The 19,443-nt window shown below is 34.8% G+C and overlaps 1 protein-coding gene across 3 annotated transcripts in view; it reads left to right on the forward strand.

Moving 5' to 3' along the window:
* Positions 1-19,443, forward strand: part of BLTP1 (bridge-like lipid transfer protein family member 1) — a 213,980-nt gene that overhangs the window by 114,859 nt on the left and 79,678 nt on the right. For all 3 annotated transcript variants that reach the window (XM_078445786.2, XM_078445781.2, XM_078445787.2), the window contains exons 38-48: positions 416-567; positions 1,025-1,175; positions 1,351-1,503; positions 3,151-3,391; positions 7,142-7,284; positions 9,480-9,699; positions 10,162-10,320; positions 12,130-12,305; positions 15,354-15,529; positions 17,441-18,147; positions 18,557-18,802. In XM_078445786.2, coding sequence (XP_078301912.1) covers positions 416-567; positions 1,025-1,175; positions 1,351-1,503; positions 3,151-3,391; positions 7,142-7,284; positions 9,480-9,699; positions 10,162-10,320; positions 12,130-12,305; positions 15,354-15,529; positions 17,441-18,147; positions 18,557-18,802 — 2,524 coding nt within the window. The remainder of the gene's footprint in view (positions 1-415; positions 568-1,024; positions 1,176-1,350; positions 1,504-3,150; positions 3,392-7,141; positions 7,285-9,479; positions 9,700-10,161; positions 10,321-12,129; positions 12,306-15,353; positions 15,530-17,440; positions 18,148-18,556; positions 18,803-19,443) is intronic.

Raw genomic sequence — 19,443 nt, forward strand, 5'->3', positions numbered from 1 at the left:
TGTGGTGGGAAGCAGAAGACCTTAATTCTATCACTCATTCTCCTACTTAATATTGTATGACCTTTTGGCAAATCACCAAACCTCTTTCTCTCACTTTCTTCACGTGGAAAAAATAACAGTTAAACATCTCTAAACAAATGTGATTGAATGAAGTGATCATGAGAAACCCTTCAGTTCTAAGATCTCTTGATTTATGGTTTGTTACAGTGCAGTGGCTTCTCAGACTATGATCCTTGGAGCTTCAAGGGTCTCTAGATATTTCTCAGAATCAGGCTGAGCAGGGTTTATGTTAACTGTTTTATATAAAGGTGTTATCTGTAGAACTTGCTTTGTTGGGAAGATTTTGTGCTTAAAACATTAACCTTTGCACTAGTGATTTTAAGGAGCTAAGTTTTTGGTTTTTGAATTTATGTAGGATGAAGGAGTTGAATCTGATGATTTGAAAAAAGATCTACCTCTGATGCCTCCACCTCCAGATTCATGTAGCATGAAGTTGACCATCAAGGAAATATGGTTTAGTTTTGCAGCTCCCACCAATGTGAGATCTCCTACACATTCATTTTCTAGGTAAAAAGTTTTTAAAATGTAGTACTATTCCTTGATGTTACTTTATTTTAAATAACATAAAATTCTGTCTCATGTTTTTTTAAATTATTTTTCTGATATATCTAGCATTAGGGTTGCCACTTTCTTACCATATTTCCTACTTTCATGCTTTCTATAGACCTTATTCTTCTCTTGTTTGACTCTTTTTCTTTTCTAGGGCTTTAGTTTTACTTTTATATGTCACCTCACCATGAACTTCTTACTTTCACCTCTAATAGGTTTTAATATTTTTCTTTTTTTCCTATTATCTGTTCTTGGCATTTCTACTTATATGTTCATAATGTATCTGGTAACCAAAAGGAAAAGAAATTTTGCCTAAGTAAAAATAACCACTAAGTATAGTAAGTATGGGTTATTGTTTGAAATACAAATCTTGACACTTGTTTTTTTGTATTTTCTTTTTTTTTAATATTCAAAGGCAGCTGAACCTTTTAAGCACTGCAACTCCAGCTGTTGGTGCATGGCTTGTTCCCATTGATCAACTCAAATCATCCTTAAACAAATTAGAAACTGAGGGCACCTTGAGAATTTGTGCTGTTATGGGATGCATAATGACAGAAGCATTAGAGGTATGTCTTTCAACAATACAAGATATCATACAGAATTTATTATTGAACATGATCCCTTATTGTTCATCATTGTTGGAAAACATCAGACCTGCAAGTTCTTGATTACTAGATATCTTCTATTTGCACTGTCTTTGATTTATATAACTCTAAATCTGTTGTTTTTGCTTTGTTTCAGAATAAAAGTGTACATTTTCCGCTGAGAAGTAAATACAACAGACTTACAAAAGTTGCACGTTTTCTCCAAGAAAATCCTTCATGTTTGCTGTGCAATATACTACATCACTACCTGCACCAGGCAAATTACTCCATCATTGATGATGCTACAATGGTGAGTTATGGAAACCATATGTGAAACCACAGGTTAGTTTTAAAGAAGCCTCTATTCTTTAGAGGAGCCATTCATTGATCCATGGGGTTTGAGATGTGGATGAGAAGTCTAGAGGAGAAATACAATTAGAAATTCCGGCTTATAGACAACAGTGGGCTCAGATGAATGATTTGGGAGTTGCCAACATGAAAGTGTTAGAAGCTGTAGGTGAAAACTTCTAGATGGATGAAACTTCTAGGGATGATGGTGTGTTGAGGGAGAAACTGGTCCAGAATGGATCCCTGAAGAATACCAAAATTAAAGTGGGGTGGCAAGAGGGTGGATAGAGCTACACAGAATGCTGAGGAGGGAAAGTAACAGGTAGGAGAATCAGGAATAAATGCCTTAGAAGCCAAAGGTTTAAAGAATTTCAAGCAAAAAGTAATCACCAGCATCAGATTTCACAGAAATGTTTAATAAAATAGGGGCTAATTAATGGTTAAGGGGAGAATGTATAATAATACAAAATAAATACAATATATGTCTGCCTCTAGAAAAGCACTACAGAAGGTAACATGTCATCATTAGAGGTTTAGAACTTGAGGATCTCTCTTCTCTCCAAGCTTTAGGTCAATAGAAAATGCATGAGAAGTTTAGCCAAATTAGGGATCATTGTATCAGTATTTATTAATGATAACCTCCAATGAGAGAATCTCTAGTAAATGATGGATTTGAAAAAGGTACTTAGACCTGAGACAAGTATAGTGCTTTCTACTCCTACCCTGGAAATTGAAGGCTGGAGGTACACAGTGCAAGGCTAGCTTGCCCATCTACTCATAGGCAGAGACACTGGAACTGAAATGCCACCAGGCATTTCTTATGTATGGATGCTTTGCCAAGATATGCTTTATATGTAAGAGGAAGAAGCACAAGATGGCTCTCCTTACTTGAGTCTAAGAATTAAAGGACAGGCTAAGAGATCTGATGTTCCTCAGAAAGCAAGTGAGGTGATTTCTGCTGTCTAATAAATGTCTGTCTTCAATCAGAGCATTTCTCCCAACACAGGGAATTACAAGAAAGGGGATGGAGAGGAGTTGGATGTTTTCCTCTTAGGAAATTAGGAATTAGCCAAATTTTCTTTCTTAAAATCATCACCATGTGGAATAAAGTATATTCTAAATTATGTAATTGTTACTGATAATACCTTTAACTTTGAAAGCAGTTACAAATTCAACTGTGTTCAGCATTTAACCATAGTAATTTATTTATTTTTAATGTTAAAATAGTGGTGGTTACCTAATCTTTGAAGGGAATAATTTCATTCTATTTGTTTAATGAATATTCCAGGTAGCTCAGAATACATTTGATTTCCTCAATTGAGTAAAAAAGGTACAGTGGACTGAATGCTTCTTAAGGAGAATCCCAATTTTGTGCCTCATGTTTAGCTTCTTATTCACCTGGTAATGTGTTATGACAGAAAGATGCAATGTTGTATTTAGAGAATGAGTTCTATAGTCAGCTTGAAATGATCTCTTTTGTAACCTTGAACAAATTATAACACATAAATTCTAGCTTCTTCATCTCTAAATGGGAGTTATGCGGTTTAAATGAATAAATGTATGCAAAGCCCTTAAATAGTAACTTACTATTAAATCATTATTGTTACAGAGTGATGGACTTCCTGCTTTGGTAACTTTAAAGAAAGGTTTAGTTGCACTGGCAAGGCAGTGGATGAAGTTTATTGTGGTGACACCAGCCTTTAAAGGAGTTAGCTTACATCGACCAGCTCAGCCCCTCAAACCTCAATCAGCTGTGGATCACGAACATGAAGATGGACTTGGGCTGGACAATGGAGGTGGTCTTCAAAGTGACACCAGTGCTGATGGAGCAGAATTTGAATTTGATGCAGGTAATCTGTAAATATTTTAGTTAGATATTACACCTTCGTAACATAGTATATGTGATAATTTTAATCATTTGTGTGCCAAAATTTGAAATTGTCATGGCTTAATTACATAAGTATGATTTGTATTAGTCCAAATAAATGATGATAATATTGGAATTTTTATACTGACTTTTGAGTTTTATATTTAATTTCATAAAATACGATAGACTTCTCCTAATCTATCTAGTACAATAACAGACATCTTTCCATAGCTAGAATGTTTTGCGTGAAGCGCATTAAGTTTCTTTTAAAATTCACATTTGTATTTGTTCATCGTCTTGTCTGTGACATAGTCTTTTAAAGAAGTCTTTGAATTTTACCTGGTGCCTGGTTGATTATGTATTTATGTAATGTTTAGAGTCATGCTTTCAGCCTGTAATTTTATCGTCATAATGGCTGTGCCAGAACACAGACAGTAGATATGCTTTTCAAAATTATATGTGCACACTTTAATGCTTTTTCAGAGGTTTTGTTTTGTTATCATGACATGTCATTTTCAATTATACTGAATTATCATATAATATTTTGAAAAAAATATTATAAGTACCATGGAAAAGGAAAGTAGCCTTAAAATTAGAGCTTTCAGAACATTGATATATCAAAAATCTCCCAACAAACAAAAGTCCAGGGCCAGATGGCTTCTCAAATTCTACCAGACATTTAAACAAGATTTAATACCTAGTCTTCTCAAACTATTCCAGAAAATATGAATGGAGGAAAACTTCCGAACTCATTCTGCCAGGCCAAGCATTACCTTGATCCAAAACCAGACAAGGATCCCACTAAAAAGGAGAATTACAGGTCAATATCCCTGATGAACCCAGATGCAAAAATTCTCAACAAGATACTAGCAAATCAAATCCAGAAGTACCTTAAAGGAATTATTTACCATTATCAAGTGGGATTTAATCCTGGGCTGCAGGGGTGGTTCAATATTTGCAAATCAATCAATGTGATACACCACATTAATAAAAGAAAGGGTAAGAACCATGACCCTTTCAATGGATTCAGAAAAAGCATTTGACAAAATATAGCATCTGTTCCTGATAAAAACCCTCAATAAAGTAGGTATAGATGGAACATACCTCAACGTCATAAAGGGCATATCCAAAGACCCACAACTAATACCATCCTTAATGACGAAAACTGAGAGCTTTTCCTCTAAGGTCAGGAACAAAAACAGAGGTGTCCACTCTCACCATTACTATTTAACATAGTACTGGAAATCTTAGCCTCAGCAATCAGACAACCAAAGGAAATAAAAAGCGTCCAAATCAGCCATGAAGAAGTCAAACTTTCTCTATTTGCAGATGACATGATATGCTATGTAGAAAATCTGAAAGACTCCACCAAAAAAATTGCTAGAACACATGAATTCAGCAAAGTTCAGGACACAAAATTTATGTACAGAAATCAGTTGCATTTCTATACACCAATAATAACACAGCAGAAAAAGAAATCAAGGGATCAATCTCCAGAGTTGCTCCAGAAACCGTAAGATACCTATGAATAAACCTAACTAAAGAGTCAAGAGATCTGTACTCTGAGAACTGTAGAACACATATGAAAGAAATTGAAGAGGACACAAAGAAATGGAAAAGCATCCCATGCTCATGAATTGGAAGAGTAAGTATTGTTAAAATGGCAATACTACCCAAAGCAATCTGTGTATTTAATGCAATCACTATCAAAATACCACCGGCATCTAGAATAAAATACTAGAATAAATAATCCTAAAATTTGTATGGAAACACAAAAGACCCTGAACAGCCAAAGCAATCCTGAAAAAGAAAAGGAGAGCTGGAAGCATCACGATTCCAGACTTAAAGCTATATTAAAAAGCTATAATCATCAAGACAGTATGGTACTGGCACAAAAGCAGACACTTAGATCAATGGAACAGAATAGAAAACCAAGAAAGGGACCCACAACTATATGGCCAACTAATCTTCAACAAAGCAGGAAAGAATATCCAATGGGGAAAAGACAGTCTCTTTAACAAACAGTGTTGGGAAACCTGGACAGCAACATGCAGAAGAATGAACCTGGACCACTTTCTTACACCATACACAAAAATAAATTCAAAATGCATGAAAGACCTAAAGGTGAGACAGGAAACCATCAAAATCCTAGAGAAGAGAACAGGCAGCAATCTTTTTGACGTTGGCTGGAGCAACTTCTTACTAGAGATGTCACTAGAGACAAGGGAAACAAAAGCAAAAATGAACTATTGGGATCTCAGCAAAATGAAAAGCTTTTACACAACAAAGGAAACAATCACCAAAATGAAAAGGTAGCTTATAGTATGGGAGAAGACATTTGCAAATGACATATCTGATAAAAGGTTAGTATCCAAAATCTATACAGAACTGATCAAACTTCACACTGAAAAAACAGATAATAGACATTTTTTCAAAGAAGACATCTAGATGGCTAACAGACACATGAAAAGATGCTCAACATCACTCATCATCAGGGAAATAACAAATCAAAACCATGATGACATACCACTTCTCACCTGTTAGAATGGCTAAAATTAACAACAGAAGAAACAACAGATGTTGGTGAGGATGTGGAGAAAGGGAAACCCTCTTGCACTATTGGTGGGAATGCAAACTGGTGCAATCACTGTGGAAGACAGTGTGGAGGTTCCTCAAAAAGTTAAAAATAGAACTACCCTACAACCCAAGCAATAGCACTACAGAAGGGGTACATGTACCCTGATGTTTATAGCAGCATTATCAACAATAGCCAAACTATTGGAAGAGTCCAAATGTCCATCAGCTGATGAATGGATAAAGATGTGGTATATATATACAATGGAATTTTACTCAACCATCATGAAGAATGAAATCTTGCCATTTACAACAACATGTATGGAAGTAGAGTTTATTATGCTAAGAAAAATAAGCTAGTCAGAGAAAGACAAATACCATATGATTTCACTCATATGTGGAATTTAAGAAACAAAGCAGATGAACATAGAGGAAGAAAAAATAAAGAGGGAAGTAAACCCTAAGAGACTCTTAACTATAGTGAACAAACTGAGGGTGAATGGGGTGAAATGGGTGGGGAGAATGGGCTAAATCGGTGATGGGCATTATGGAGGGTACTTTTTACAATGAGCACTGGATGTTATATGTAAGTGATGAATCACTAAATTACGCTCCTGAAACCAATAGTACACTGTATGTTAACTAACTAAAATTTAAATAAAAATTTGGAAAAAAATCTTTACCCAGGTTTTTTGTTGTTGTTGTTGTTTTTAAAAAAACTTTATATTTAAAAGTGAATATGCTATGAATAATAGGCTGGATTTCAAGTCTACCTGAAAATTGGAAGAATACTATGATAAACATCTCTTCTAATTAGTTATCTTCAAATGCCTAGGTTAATCTGAAAATTATGTATTTGCAGCTTAGTTGAATTGTTTTTTTATCTCTATACCATTTGGGTGGCCTGTGAAGGCACTGAATAGAAGTTATTTGTTCCTTTTTTAAGATGAATGAGAAGATTGGGGTTGGGAGAGTAAAAGAAAAATGTGAATTAATATTACAGTTTATTCCACAATTAATTTCAAGGAAATTTAATTAATTTATTTATTCAAGGCATATGTAAAGTTGAGTGTAGTTACACCACTAGGAACACTGGTGTTGATGTTTCAAGAAAATGTCTAATAACCTATAGCCTACATATTCTTTTGAACTATTTTAGCCACAGTTAGTGAACACACAATGCTGCTAGAAGGAACAGCCAACCGGCCTCCACCTGGTAGTTCTGGACCTGTAACTGGAGCTGAAATAATGAGGAAACTTTCTAAGACTCATACTCACAGTGACTCTGCATTAAAAATAAAGGTACATTACTATTACTATTTTTAGTTAGAGTAGTCTTCCAGAGAAGATCTAAATTTTTGATATCTCAAATTCAAATACTAGGTATTTAAATTTAAATCTTCAAATAGTATTTCTATATTCAGTAATTAATAATTCAATAATAATAAATATCCTTATGGTGAAATTAACATGATTAGTAATTTAATATACAGTTAGAGTTAGGCTATTTTATGAATTTATTTACACTGTTGAGCTGGACCACCTTGGGAGCCAGACAGCCTTGGTTTCAATTCTGCCTCTGCCACTCAGTTGCTTTGTGACTGAACAAGTTACCTGTACTGTGTGTCTGTTTCGTTATCTGTCTGATGGAGATTACAGTAATAACTTTTTCCAGAAAGTCAATGTAAGAAATAGCTGTAATATATGGAAAATGCTTAGAATAATACCTGGCACATAGTAAGAATGTAAGTTATTTGTTGTTGTCATGGGCTATGTATTTTTTGTTAGTTTCCTTTTCTGAGCAACGAAAACGACAGTTAATATATTAACTTTCTTTGAAAATCTAGGTATAGACTTATATTAATACCCAGAATCCATAAGGTAAAAGGTGATAATTTTGCTTATATTAAAATATAAAGTTTCTACACAGAAAAAAATAATGTATCATAAACAAAATAGACATATGACAAAGGACTAATTTCCTCATATATATAAAGATCTTTTTCTAATCATTAGGAAAAAAGAGCAAAACCAAATGGAAAAATGGTATATGGGCAGTTCACATAGAAATGTATATACATATGTGAATATGTACCCTCTTACAATTAAAGAAATGTAAATTAAAATGAGATTTCCATTTCCACCTGTCAGATTGAAAACAGTAAAACATTTGAATAGTGTATATTGTTGGTGAAAATGAGAAAACAGACACTCTCCTACACTACTGGTGGGAGTGTAAACTGGCACAACCTCTTGGAAGAATAATATGACAATTTGTATCAAAACTTAAAATGTGATCTTCTCTTACCCAGTATATTCATGTCCAGGAATTCATTCTAAAGAAATGGATGTTCTAATAATTCAAAGACACACATCCAATAATGTTTTTACAACACTGTTTATGATAGGAAAATAATAGAAGAAACATAAATGACTAATCATTAGAGGACTAATAAACTAGTGTACCCTGATACAGATGTATACTATGAAGACTTAAAAAATTGTGTTTAAAAGATAAAGGAGATCTCTAAGTGGATATGGAATGGTCACCAGAGTGCTGGATTAAACACAAAATATGGGATAATATGTATCTGTGTGTTAAAAAAAAAAAAGGATAAATATGTGTATGTGCTTTTATAGTCATAAATTATTTAAAGAAGGATAAGAAATAGTACCTTTTGGGGAAGGGATATAGTAGACTGGAGTGAGGGGATACTTTTTATTGAATAATCTTTTTGTGCTTTTAAAGTCTTCATTCTGTGTACATATTGCTCTTTTAATTAAACAATTCAATGATTGGTATACATTTGTTAAGTTTGGACTATTAAGCTTACTCTATTTCTACAGCATAGTTAGAAGGAGGATACTTTTAAACTCTCAACTCCTTAGTCAGTTTCAGGTTTTTTTTGGTTGATGATTTTTCCTTTCTCCACAAACGGTCCTTTGTTTATGGATCATAAAAATCCTCCAGAGAATTGAATTGCAGTGCTTTGTTTCAGATCTCTTCTTTTATAGGCTTTTCTTGTACTATTTTATACTGACCTGAAATTCTAATCTTAGATGTGACAGAGCAAATAGAGATGGGCAATTCTGTAACTTTTTATTTTCCTCAGAGAATTTCTGAAAATTGTTTTTGACATATTAGAACTCTACAGAGAATCTCTCACAGATTTTCATTATCAGGGTACCAAGAAAAGTACTACAGTATTAAGAATTTCAGGATAGAAATCTTGCCACAAGACACACTCTTCAGATTTCAAAGGGGTTAATAATTCCTTGTTAAAATAATAAAGGCTGTTCTTTGCATTGTACTATAACGTTTTAAAACATTTTTACATACACTTGAGATTCACCGTAGTCCTAGTAGGCACAATCTGTGTTGGTATTAACGTGAATAGTAACTAGCAGTAATAGCAACAGTAGTAGTAGTTGGCAGTTATTAGCAGTCATTGTTATATACATAAGAAAGAAAGAGCCCTGTGTTGTTCCTTTTGCAGGGCATTCACCCATATCATTCTTTGAGCTATACCAGTGGAGACACTGCCACAGATTCTCCAGTACATGTTGGACGTGCTGGGATGCCAGTTAAGGAGAGTCCAAGGAAGGAGAGCCTACTCAGCTATCTGACTGGAAGCTTCCCAAGCCTGCACAACCTCCTGGAAGGGACCCCTCAAAGAAGTAGTGCAGCTGTAAAAAGCAGCTCCCTAACAAGAACAGGTACATCCTTAGTTTAGACAATTATAAGTTTACTTCTATGCAAGAATTAAAAACAAACAGGACTTAAGTTTATTTTGATTTATACTTTGGTTGCATAACTAATCTATCTATGTATGACACATAGAAATCTTTGAAAAAAAATTTTGGGAAACTCTTCTCTTTGTAACTTTTGGTGTCTTCATGCCTTTAATTTGTATTTCTAAATTGCAGCATTTGACATTACTGTCAACCTAGTCATGGTATGTCAAAACCAGCTAGCGGTGCATTTCTTCTTGTTATATTAAAAATAAGGTATTTATTAATGCCTTAATATCTAAATACCAACATCATGCAGTGAGTTTGAAAACATCTGCAAAAGACAATTTAACCTGACTTTTAAAAATTAATTACATAAATCATATTTTATGCTTCCTTAGTATGTAAGTAATACATAAATAATAAACAATAAAACTTTATTTTCAGGAAATACAATGGCCACTGATATGTTATCCGAACATCCCTTGCTATCTGAGCCGTCTTCTGTGAGTTTCTATAATTGGATGTCAAATGCTGTTGGTAATCGTGGAAGTGTGGTACAGGAATCTCCTGTTACAAAGTCTGCACATAACAGCCTTCCAACAGGTATTGAGCTACGTGTTATTTTGCTTAACTGTCTAAGGTGCATACATAAATTTTAGCAAAATCCTGTTTTTCAGGGAATAGTCAAAAAATCTGAAATGTTTAATAGTGTTTAGTTGAAATTTTCCCATGTATGAAATGTCTTTGTTAATATCAAGTTGAGAGAATCGTAAGCAGTCACTTGGTGTTCTTGTGGAAAGACAAATATGTCAAATGTGAGATTGTATATAATTTAAAGAGTTTAAAATGTCCAGTTAATGTGGCTGGTTTAATTTTCTAAATACCAAAAGGCAGTAAATGAAAACATGCAAAGTATATGGCATAATGTACCTACAATACAGAAAAATATTTTTAGTTTATTCACGTTCCTCAGAGAAATAATAACTAGCATTCTTTTACTCTTTTTAGTAATTAAGTATTTAATTAAAATATTTAATTAAAATCTAAACGAGTACTAAGAGGAATTAAAATATGATTCTTGCCCTTGAGGAGGAAACGAGGGCAATTTATTTTATTTTATTTTATTTTAATTTATTTATTTTTAAATTTTATTTATTCTGAGAGTGACAGAGAGAGAGCATGTGTGCATGTGCATGAGTTGGGGGGGGGGGGCAGGAAGAGAGGCAGAGAGAGAGAATCCCAAGCAGGCTCCATGCTGTCAATACAGAGACCGATGGAGGGCTTGAACTCACGAACCATGAGATCATGACCTGAACCAAGATCAAAAGTCAGATGCTTGTGAGCCACCCAGACACCCTGGCAGTTTGTTAATTTTAAAAGAGTGTGTGTAAATAGTAAGAAGACTGGCAGGGAATTCACAAAGAAATATTGGTGGCTATCTCCAGAAACAGAAGAGGTGCCACCCTTCATTTTCTACTTTTTTTCTTTTTTGGGGGTGTTTTCCCAAATTTATTAGATGCATGTATTATTTTCTTGTAAAAAAAAATTTTTAAAGGCAGTGAAATAGGCTTTGGTCCTAGTTACAGAGGGCAGCTGAAGTTAATCCATGTAACAGCAATTTGCATTGCTAACAAATTCTGTTCATATAGAAAATAGGAAATTATGAAATGTGGTTGAAACATGACTTTAGTTTTTGGTTTTTTTGTTTGTTTGTTTTGTTTTTGCTGGTGTGTGGCGCACTTTTGAACCTGGAACCGATTCTAATTATGACTACATTCCAGTTCTTAGCATTGGCTCTTGGTTGAAGAAGAGAGAAGGATGATGCTTGCACCAGCTCTCAGTACTTTTCTAAAACTAGTCTCACTACTGTGCAGTTGAAATTTTAAGAAAACCAGAAAAGAACATTTCCTCTTTATCATGCGTGGGTCTTTTGCCTGGGGAGCTAAAGGGTAAAGGGAGTACATAGGAAAAGAAATAGTGTCATTTTATTTTTCTTTTGCCTCAGGAAAGCATAGTTGGGAAGAAATTTGTATGTGGGACTCTGTGACACCCATTGCTTTTATCCTACTGCTATCTATGACTGCGCCTCAGTGCAAAGCTGAGGGAGTATCAAATGCTTTTCAAAGATATTCTAGCCATAAAATTCTGTACTTTGGACTGACTGGTTCTAATACAGACTTCATGTATGAGGAAGACTAATATTTTCTGAAATTATAGTTTGATTTCATTTTTATTAGTAAATCATGCCTCTAAAATATCCTAAAAGTGCTGTTTTTTTTTTCCTTCATTCAATTAAGATGGTCTGATAATACTACTATAATACAGACTTCATAAGTTTACTTTGCTGTGCCCTTTAAGTTGTTTTTATTTCCTCACAACTTAAGTTTTATTTTTGAACATTTACTCTGTTAGGTGTTGCACCCAATCTTCCTACGATACCCTCAGCTTCAGATTTCAACACTGTCTTATCTAGCGACCAGAATACTTTGGATGGAACGCATTCTCAGCATAGCACTAGTCAGGATGATGTGGCAGGTGTAGAAGAAGCCAACCAAGGGTTTCCTGCTGTGCAGCTTGCTGATGCACAGGTGAGCCAGTCTCTTTTTCCATAATTATAGTATCCCTCATTAGGTGGTACTTAGCAGCTGGAACCACCAAGTCATGTGCACCTTGGAAATTCTAGGGCAAATCTTTTTTTCTGTGCTTCTCTGCCTAAAGCCTTCATGCAAAAAAAGGAGGAACCTTTTAAAAGTACATGGGTTAATTATAAATGCAAATTTAGCACTTGTAGATGTTCATTAAACAGAAGAGTGGTATATAGTTATTAGTCTCATACAGTAACATCTTTGTTATTTGGAGATACAAATTGACTAAAACACATGACTAGAAAGCTAAATTTAACCACGTCATATAGAAGGCTATATTAAGTGCTATGTTAAGACTTTATTGAGTGAGCAGTTGGGAGGCACTGAAGATTTTAAAGCAAGGAATAAAGTGACTAGAACTGTACATGTAGAAGAAATATTGTATGGTAGCAATGTGTTAATGGATTGAAGTAGAGAACTATAGGTGAAAAAAATGAGTTATTGAAATAGTTCATGCAGTGGTAAATGAGGCTTTTAACATTGATGGTTGTGACTTTGATAAAGTGATGGTAAATATTCTGGAGGTCTTTATTTAATTGATTAAAGATAGGAGTGGACAGCAAAACCCTTTGACTGTTTTGGTTTGAATGATTACAAAGCAAGTAGGCGAGTGGGACCGTGGCTATTGAGAGGTGTTATTTTTTCAGGATGAGAGAGACTCAAGCATAGTTAGATACTTAGGAGGAATTAGGAAGGTCCTGATCAGAAGAAGAAAAAAGAAGGGTAAACTGATAGAGCAAGATTCAGAGAGGGATGAGGAGTGTTGGAATTTACAGTCATTTATAGAGAGAGATGTTTTAGACATAAAAAAATACTTTTTTCCTCTGAGAATTTCCTCTGAGAAACTGAGAAGGCAATAAAGACAGTTCACAGCTATACAGGTAAGTTTGCAAATTGGTAGCTTCAGTTTTCTCTTACAGTAGAAGGTAATTTATGTTAAGAAATGTGTCAGGCACTTTAAAATTTTCCTGAGATTTACTTCTCCAGTACATTAGAGTAGTTTTTAGGGTCTTCATTTTCTTTTTTAATGGAGAGTGGGAAAAGAAATAATTTTGTTGTTGTTTTGGCCTATAGAATACATTAATTGTATTTATTAGTATTCAATACATATTTTTAGAGATAACTATATTGTTTTAGAGACTCTAAAATCTACTAGAAACATAAATATTAAATAATATGGTAAAAAACTCTGTAAGGTAATTTAGATGTGTGTAAACGTTGGAGTGAATATGGAAGAGAGCTTACCAAACAGACACCCTAAAAAGATTGTCAGATAGTGCTGAGGGCCTGGTTAGGAGTTTAGGTTAGTGTTAGGGTAGCAATGAATGCAATTATATCATCTCCTCTCATTGTTCCTAGCAACTCAGCTATAGGAGTAGAAGATCATTGATCCAAAGCAGATATAACAAGAAAAATGTAGTGATAAGATATAATAAACAATCTAGGAAGTTGGTGAAATGAAATTAAGCAAGATTATAGGGGAAAAGGAAGTCATATAACTCTGTACTGAAGTGTTGGTTGAGTTATCTTCATGGTCAAAGAAGTCATTCAGGATTATAAATTGGGATTGAAAAGAAACAGGAGAAAATAATCAAAGTTTCTGGAATCAAAGTTTTTGATAGGTATGGAGCCATAAATAAATGACAAAGATTAGGAAAGAGGGTGGTTTGAACCTTGAAGAGGGTAGAGTTTTTCCATTAGAATGAACGAGCAAATCCAAGAGTAAAGGCAAGAAAGAATATCCCAAGCAAGTATAAAAGGGAGAAGAAATTTATCCCCAAAGTTCCAATCTACAGTAGAACTGTTTGAATTCTCTGTTCTAGTTCTTTAGTCCTTAGAAGAGTAGCCTTTCTTCCCAAGCACAAACAAATGAGATGTCCTAGAGGTAATTGAACATGTAGACTTGAGTCTTAATACATAAATTGCACTTGTCCATTTTAATAATAATATTTAACTTTCAGGAAAAGATCACTAAAGGAGAGTGTACAGTTGAAAGGGTTAGGGGAGGGCCATGGAAAGCACTGGGTAGCACCTATATTTTATTTTACTTAAAAAATTAATGTTTATTTTTGAGAGAGAGAGAGAGAGAGCACACGTGAATGGAGGTGGGGGAGGGGCAGAAAGAAAGGGAGTCACAATCTGAAGCCAGCTCCAGGCTCTGACCTGTCAGCTGTCAGCCTGATGTGGGGCTTGAACCCATGAACTGAGTCCCATTTTCAGGGACTCATGGGGCTTGAACCCATGAGCTGAAGTCAGATGCTTAACCAACTGAGCCACCCAGGCGCCCCATAGATAGCACCTATATTTTAGATGTGGAAGGAGGGAAAGGAACCATGCAACAGAGAATAAGTAAATTGATTATAGTAATCAACTACTAAACAAATTAGTTGCTTCTGTTTGAGTTAGCTCTTCATGACTACAACATAAGTTAACAAGACATTTAATCAGAGTGATGTATTTCTATAAGCATGTGTAGTACTTAAAATATAAAGGAAGTTTTTTGTCAGGAAATAAATATTAAATGACTGTTATAACCAAGTGATACTATTTAAAAATAGGTCAGATATTCATAATATAACATATGAAACATTTTTATATTAACATAAGATGTTGATAAGCTATTCTAATATACCACATTTTTATGGAAACACAGTATACATGCCATTTTTAAAAACAGGAAGTAGAATAATTTAAACTAGTTCACAATTTTATTTTTCTTGTACTTTCAGACACTCAGGCAGGATGGAGAAATGTTCTTCCTTGTGATTAACTTGAAAATGAGTGGCACACAAGAGGTGCTCAAAAATACTGTTAAGTTTTAAGTAAAATTAGAGCTTAACATTTTTTGTACAAGTTCCCCCCCCCCCCCCCCCGCATTTTTTTGCTTCACACTGTGGTAATAATATATGTATTCAGTTAGGATAAGAAAAAAGCCACAGTAAATGATGGATTATAAGTTAAGCTAATTAATGAATGTGTTATGTCTTCCAGGTTGTTTTTAAACCTCTTCTGAGTCATACAGGGATTCAGTCACAGGATGCAATGCCACTCTGCTACCGAATGTACTTTGGAGAACACCTTTCATTTTCAGGGACTTTGGACTGCCTTAGAGCAGATATTGTGGATTCAGACACAGCCAAAGAGAGAAAAGGCAAAAGAGCAAGAAGGTGTCTTGTGTTATTGATCTTTTTGTGTAAAATTTTGTATATAGGTTATAATACCTTTTTTTTTAACTTTGTTTTCCTCTGTGCTAATGAGAAACTATTTTTAATATCTTAATAATGAGAAGGTAATTTCCACTTGTCAAAAACAGACTTATTTTAATACCCTGTTGATTTTATAGATGAGGAGGCCTATTTTTAGGCGTAGTTTTGTACCATGTTAGCACATGTATGTGGGTTAGCCAAAGTACATTTGCTGTATATGTACTCAGAATGTGTTTACTATTGCAGTAGTTGATTTTTATGGTCTTATACATTGTAATTTTATATATTTTACTTACAATTATTACTAACTTTGCGTAGACTTTTAGTATTTTCTATTAGATACAGAGTAGAAGTTATATTTAAAGTATAGCCATTGAAAACAAATACATAAGAATGCTGAATGTAGCATGGTGAAAGTTAAGAACTACCTTTTACTTTCATTCTTTATATTATCAGAGATAGTTTCTTCAATTTCTTTACTGCTTGAATAGGAAATATTATGCTCACTAAAGATTTGACTAATCTTTTGTGAACTTGGAATTTTACTTTGAGTGGGTCTCGCTAATGGATATAGGAATCATAGAATATGGACACACATGGCATTTGTGACAAGTTTTGCAACATTCTTGGTTTGATCCAATTTGTGTTTTTGCAGGGTGGTAAATTAAAAGTAAAATGCACTAAAAAAAGCAAAATGCCCATGTATCCAACATATGACTAAATGAAAAATGTTTTCCATATGAAATATTCTATTTAAAATTTTAAATAATTTGACAAAATCAGTTTAAACATTTTTATGAAATTTTCTTTTAGATTTTTTTTTTTTTTTAGTGTTTATTTTTGAGAGAGAGAGAGAAAGCGTGAGTGGGGGAAGGGCAGAGAGAGACGGAGACACAGAATCTGAAGCAGGCTCCAGGTTCTAAGCTGTCAGCACTGAGCCCGATGCAGGGCTCGAACTCACAAACCGCTAGATTATGACCTGAGCTGAAGTTGGACGCTTAACCAACTGAGCCACCCAGGTACCCCTATGGAAATTTATTAATAGAAAAATACAGCTTTCTTAAATTTTGTTTCAGGTCTAGATATCTGAGGATTTTCTAATGACACAGGAATATGGAAATTGCATTGTCTTTTCTATTAAATATAGGACAGTCCTTGCTTTTCGCAGTAGAGTGGTACCATAACAATGACTGTGCAAGCTGAAGCACCACTAAGTGACCTCAATGATTATTAACATTAGTGGGGAGGGACACCTGGGTGGCTCAGTCGGTTAAGTGTCTGACTTCAGCTCAGGTCATGATCTCACAGTTTGTGGGTTTGAGCCCTGCGTTGGGCTCTGTGCTGACAGCTCAGAGTCTAGAGCCTTCTTCTGATTCTGTGTCTCCCTCTGTCTCTGCCCCTCCCCTGCTCACGCTCTGTCTCTCTCTCTCTCTCAAAAATAAATAAAAATTTAAAAAAAATTAAATGAAATGAGATTAAATATGTAAATAATATATTTAACAGAGGTGGGGAGAGGTTGGCTAAGGGAGGTACCCTAATCGACCTATAATTAACTTTAAATTCCAATACCATTGGGGTGCATTATCACATTGGTAAGAAGAAAGGTTTTATTACTTCACTGAAATAATTAACATAAATTTGATTTTAACTAGTCAGTTGTGGAATAAGATCAAGGGAGAAGACGAATTTTCCAACTTATAAAAAATTGGCCTAGTGAATAATAACTTGAGCTCTTGCTTAAAATTATCTAAATGGCTTATAACGTGTTTTACCTTGGAGATTTTTTGCTAATAAACTAATAAAGATTGTGCAGCTCTGGAAAAAAGGAAATAAAACCTTGCCATTTTTTTCTTTTTTTTCCTCCATTTTTAGGCAAGGTCATGTGAATCTTCCTCCACTTGAGTTCAAACCAGCATTAATGTTGGAAACCTTTAGCATCAGTGCTGTTGTAATGGAAAAGTCCGTTTGCACCCCTCAGAACTCTACCAGTGCTCTTTCTTTTCATGATCTCAACAAGCGTTATTATAATACCTTTCACTGCAACTTTACAATTTCTTGTCAGTCAATAAGCCAGCATGTAGATATGGCTTTGGTTCGTCTTATTCATCAATTTAGTACCATGATAGATGACATCAAAGCGACTCAGACTGACATTAAACTTAGCAGATACACAGCTGGATCAGCTTCCCCAACACCCACCTTCAAAACCAGAAAACATCGGGATTTTCGCTCATCTGACTTCAGCCGCAGTTCTAGAGGAAGTCTGAATGGTGGCAATAGAGTAAACAATGCAAAGAACAAACGGACCAACAATGAAAATAACAAAAAGGAATCTCGAAACAAAAATTCGTTAGGAAGATCTGAAAGAAGAACTTCCAAAGTGTCCAGGAAAGGTTCAAAAGATGTGGTGGACCATATGACTATTCATATGGATGACTCCGATTCAATCACAGTGTCAGAACAAAGTGAGCCTTCGGCTGAGTGCTGGCAGAATATGTATAAATTACTTAACTTCTATTCACTTATCTCTGATCCAACAGGAATATTGGAAAAATCTTCAGAAACATTTGGACCAGCAGGTAATGAATATTTTAATATTAAAAAAATTTCTTTTTAGAGTAGCAATAATACTTAAACAGATAGGTGCTTTCTCAATGTTATAAGTAGATCATTGAAATGCCAAAGACCTGGCAATCACCCATGGAAAAAAAATAGTAATGGCAGTCAGATAATTTGCCTTCCCATTTCCCGTCCTTTCTACCCTGATACAATATGGTCTTAAAGATTGAGATATACCTACTTTCCAATATCTGACTCTATTATTTATTTTCAATGTGATGATCGGAAATTGTTGAAAACGTTAAAAAATCATTTTGGTGAAGAAGAGGGCTGGTTTGGCATGTGAAGAAAGGTAAGATGATGTTTGGAGTGTCCTTCCATGTCACAGTTTTCATAGCTAAATCTGTATGTTTTTGTTTATTTATAAAGGAGTTCGGAGCCCTACAGAGCCAACATGTAAAGTTGTGTTTGAGAATGAACAAGACAATAACAGTTTGACTAAGACACAGAGGAAACGTAGCTTGGTAACTTCTGAACCTCAGCATGTTACTCTAATTGTGTTTGGGATTGGCATGGTGAACCGCACACACCTGGAGGCAGACATTGGTGGGCTAACAATGGAATCAGAGCTGAAGAGGATTCATGGCAGCTTTACACTTAAGGAAAAAATGAAAGGTATGACGATGTCCTAACACTGTAGTCCTGCTCTTCTGAAAAAAGCCAATGCCATCTCTCCGAAATTTCTAGTTGGCAACTTTTCTTTTTTTTCTTTTCTTTTCTTTTTTTTTTTTCAGAAAATGAACTTTCCCATTTATATGGATCAAGAGTGCCAGTTTATATAGTTTCTGTTCCTATTCTTTTTTAATTTTCCAAGTTTTCTGCACTAAGTATTACTTCTGAGACTTAAAATGTCATAAGGCTAGGGGTGCCTGGCTGACTCAGTCCGTAGAGCATCCAACTCTTGATCCCAGGATTGTGAGTTCAAGCCCCACATTGGGCTTGGAGCCTGCTTAAAAAATAAATCTATAAATAAATAAATCAATAGCCATTAGGCTCTTTAATACACGAATGGCATATTGAACTGTGTATTTAGCATTATTTCTAGTTTTGACATATAATATGTATGTATGAGTACATAGAAATAAAAACTTTGAGGTGCCTGGGTGGCTCAGTCAGTTAAGCATTTTGGCCTAGATTATTATCTCATGGTCATGAGATTGAGCCCCATGTCGTGCTCCACACTGGGCATGGAGGCTGTTTAAGATCGTCTCTGTCCCTCTCCCTCTGCCCCTCCCCTGCTCACGCTCTCTTGCTCT

The sequence above is a fragment of the Panthera onca genome, chromosome B1, assembly GCF_046562875.1.
Source record: "Panthera onca isolate mPanOnc1 chromosome B1, mPanOnc1 haplotype 2, whole genome shotgun sequence".
Classification (NCBI taxonomy): domain Eukaryota; kingdom Metazoa; phylum Chordata; class Mammalia; order Carnivora; family Felidae; genus Panthera; species Panthera onca.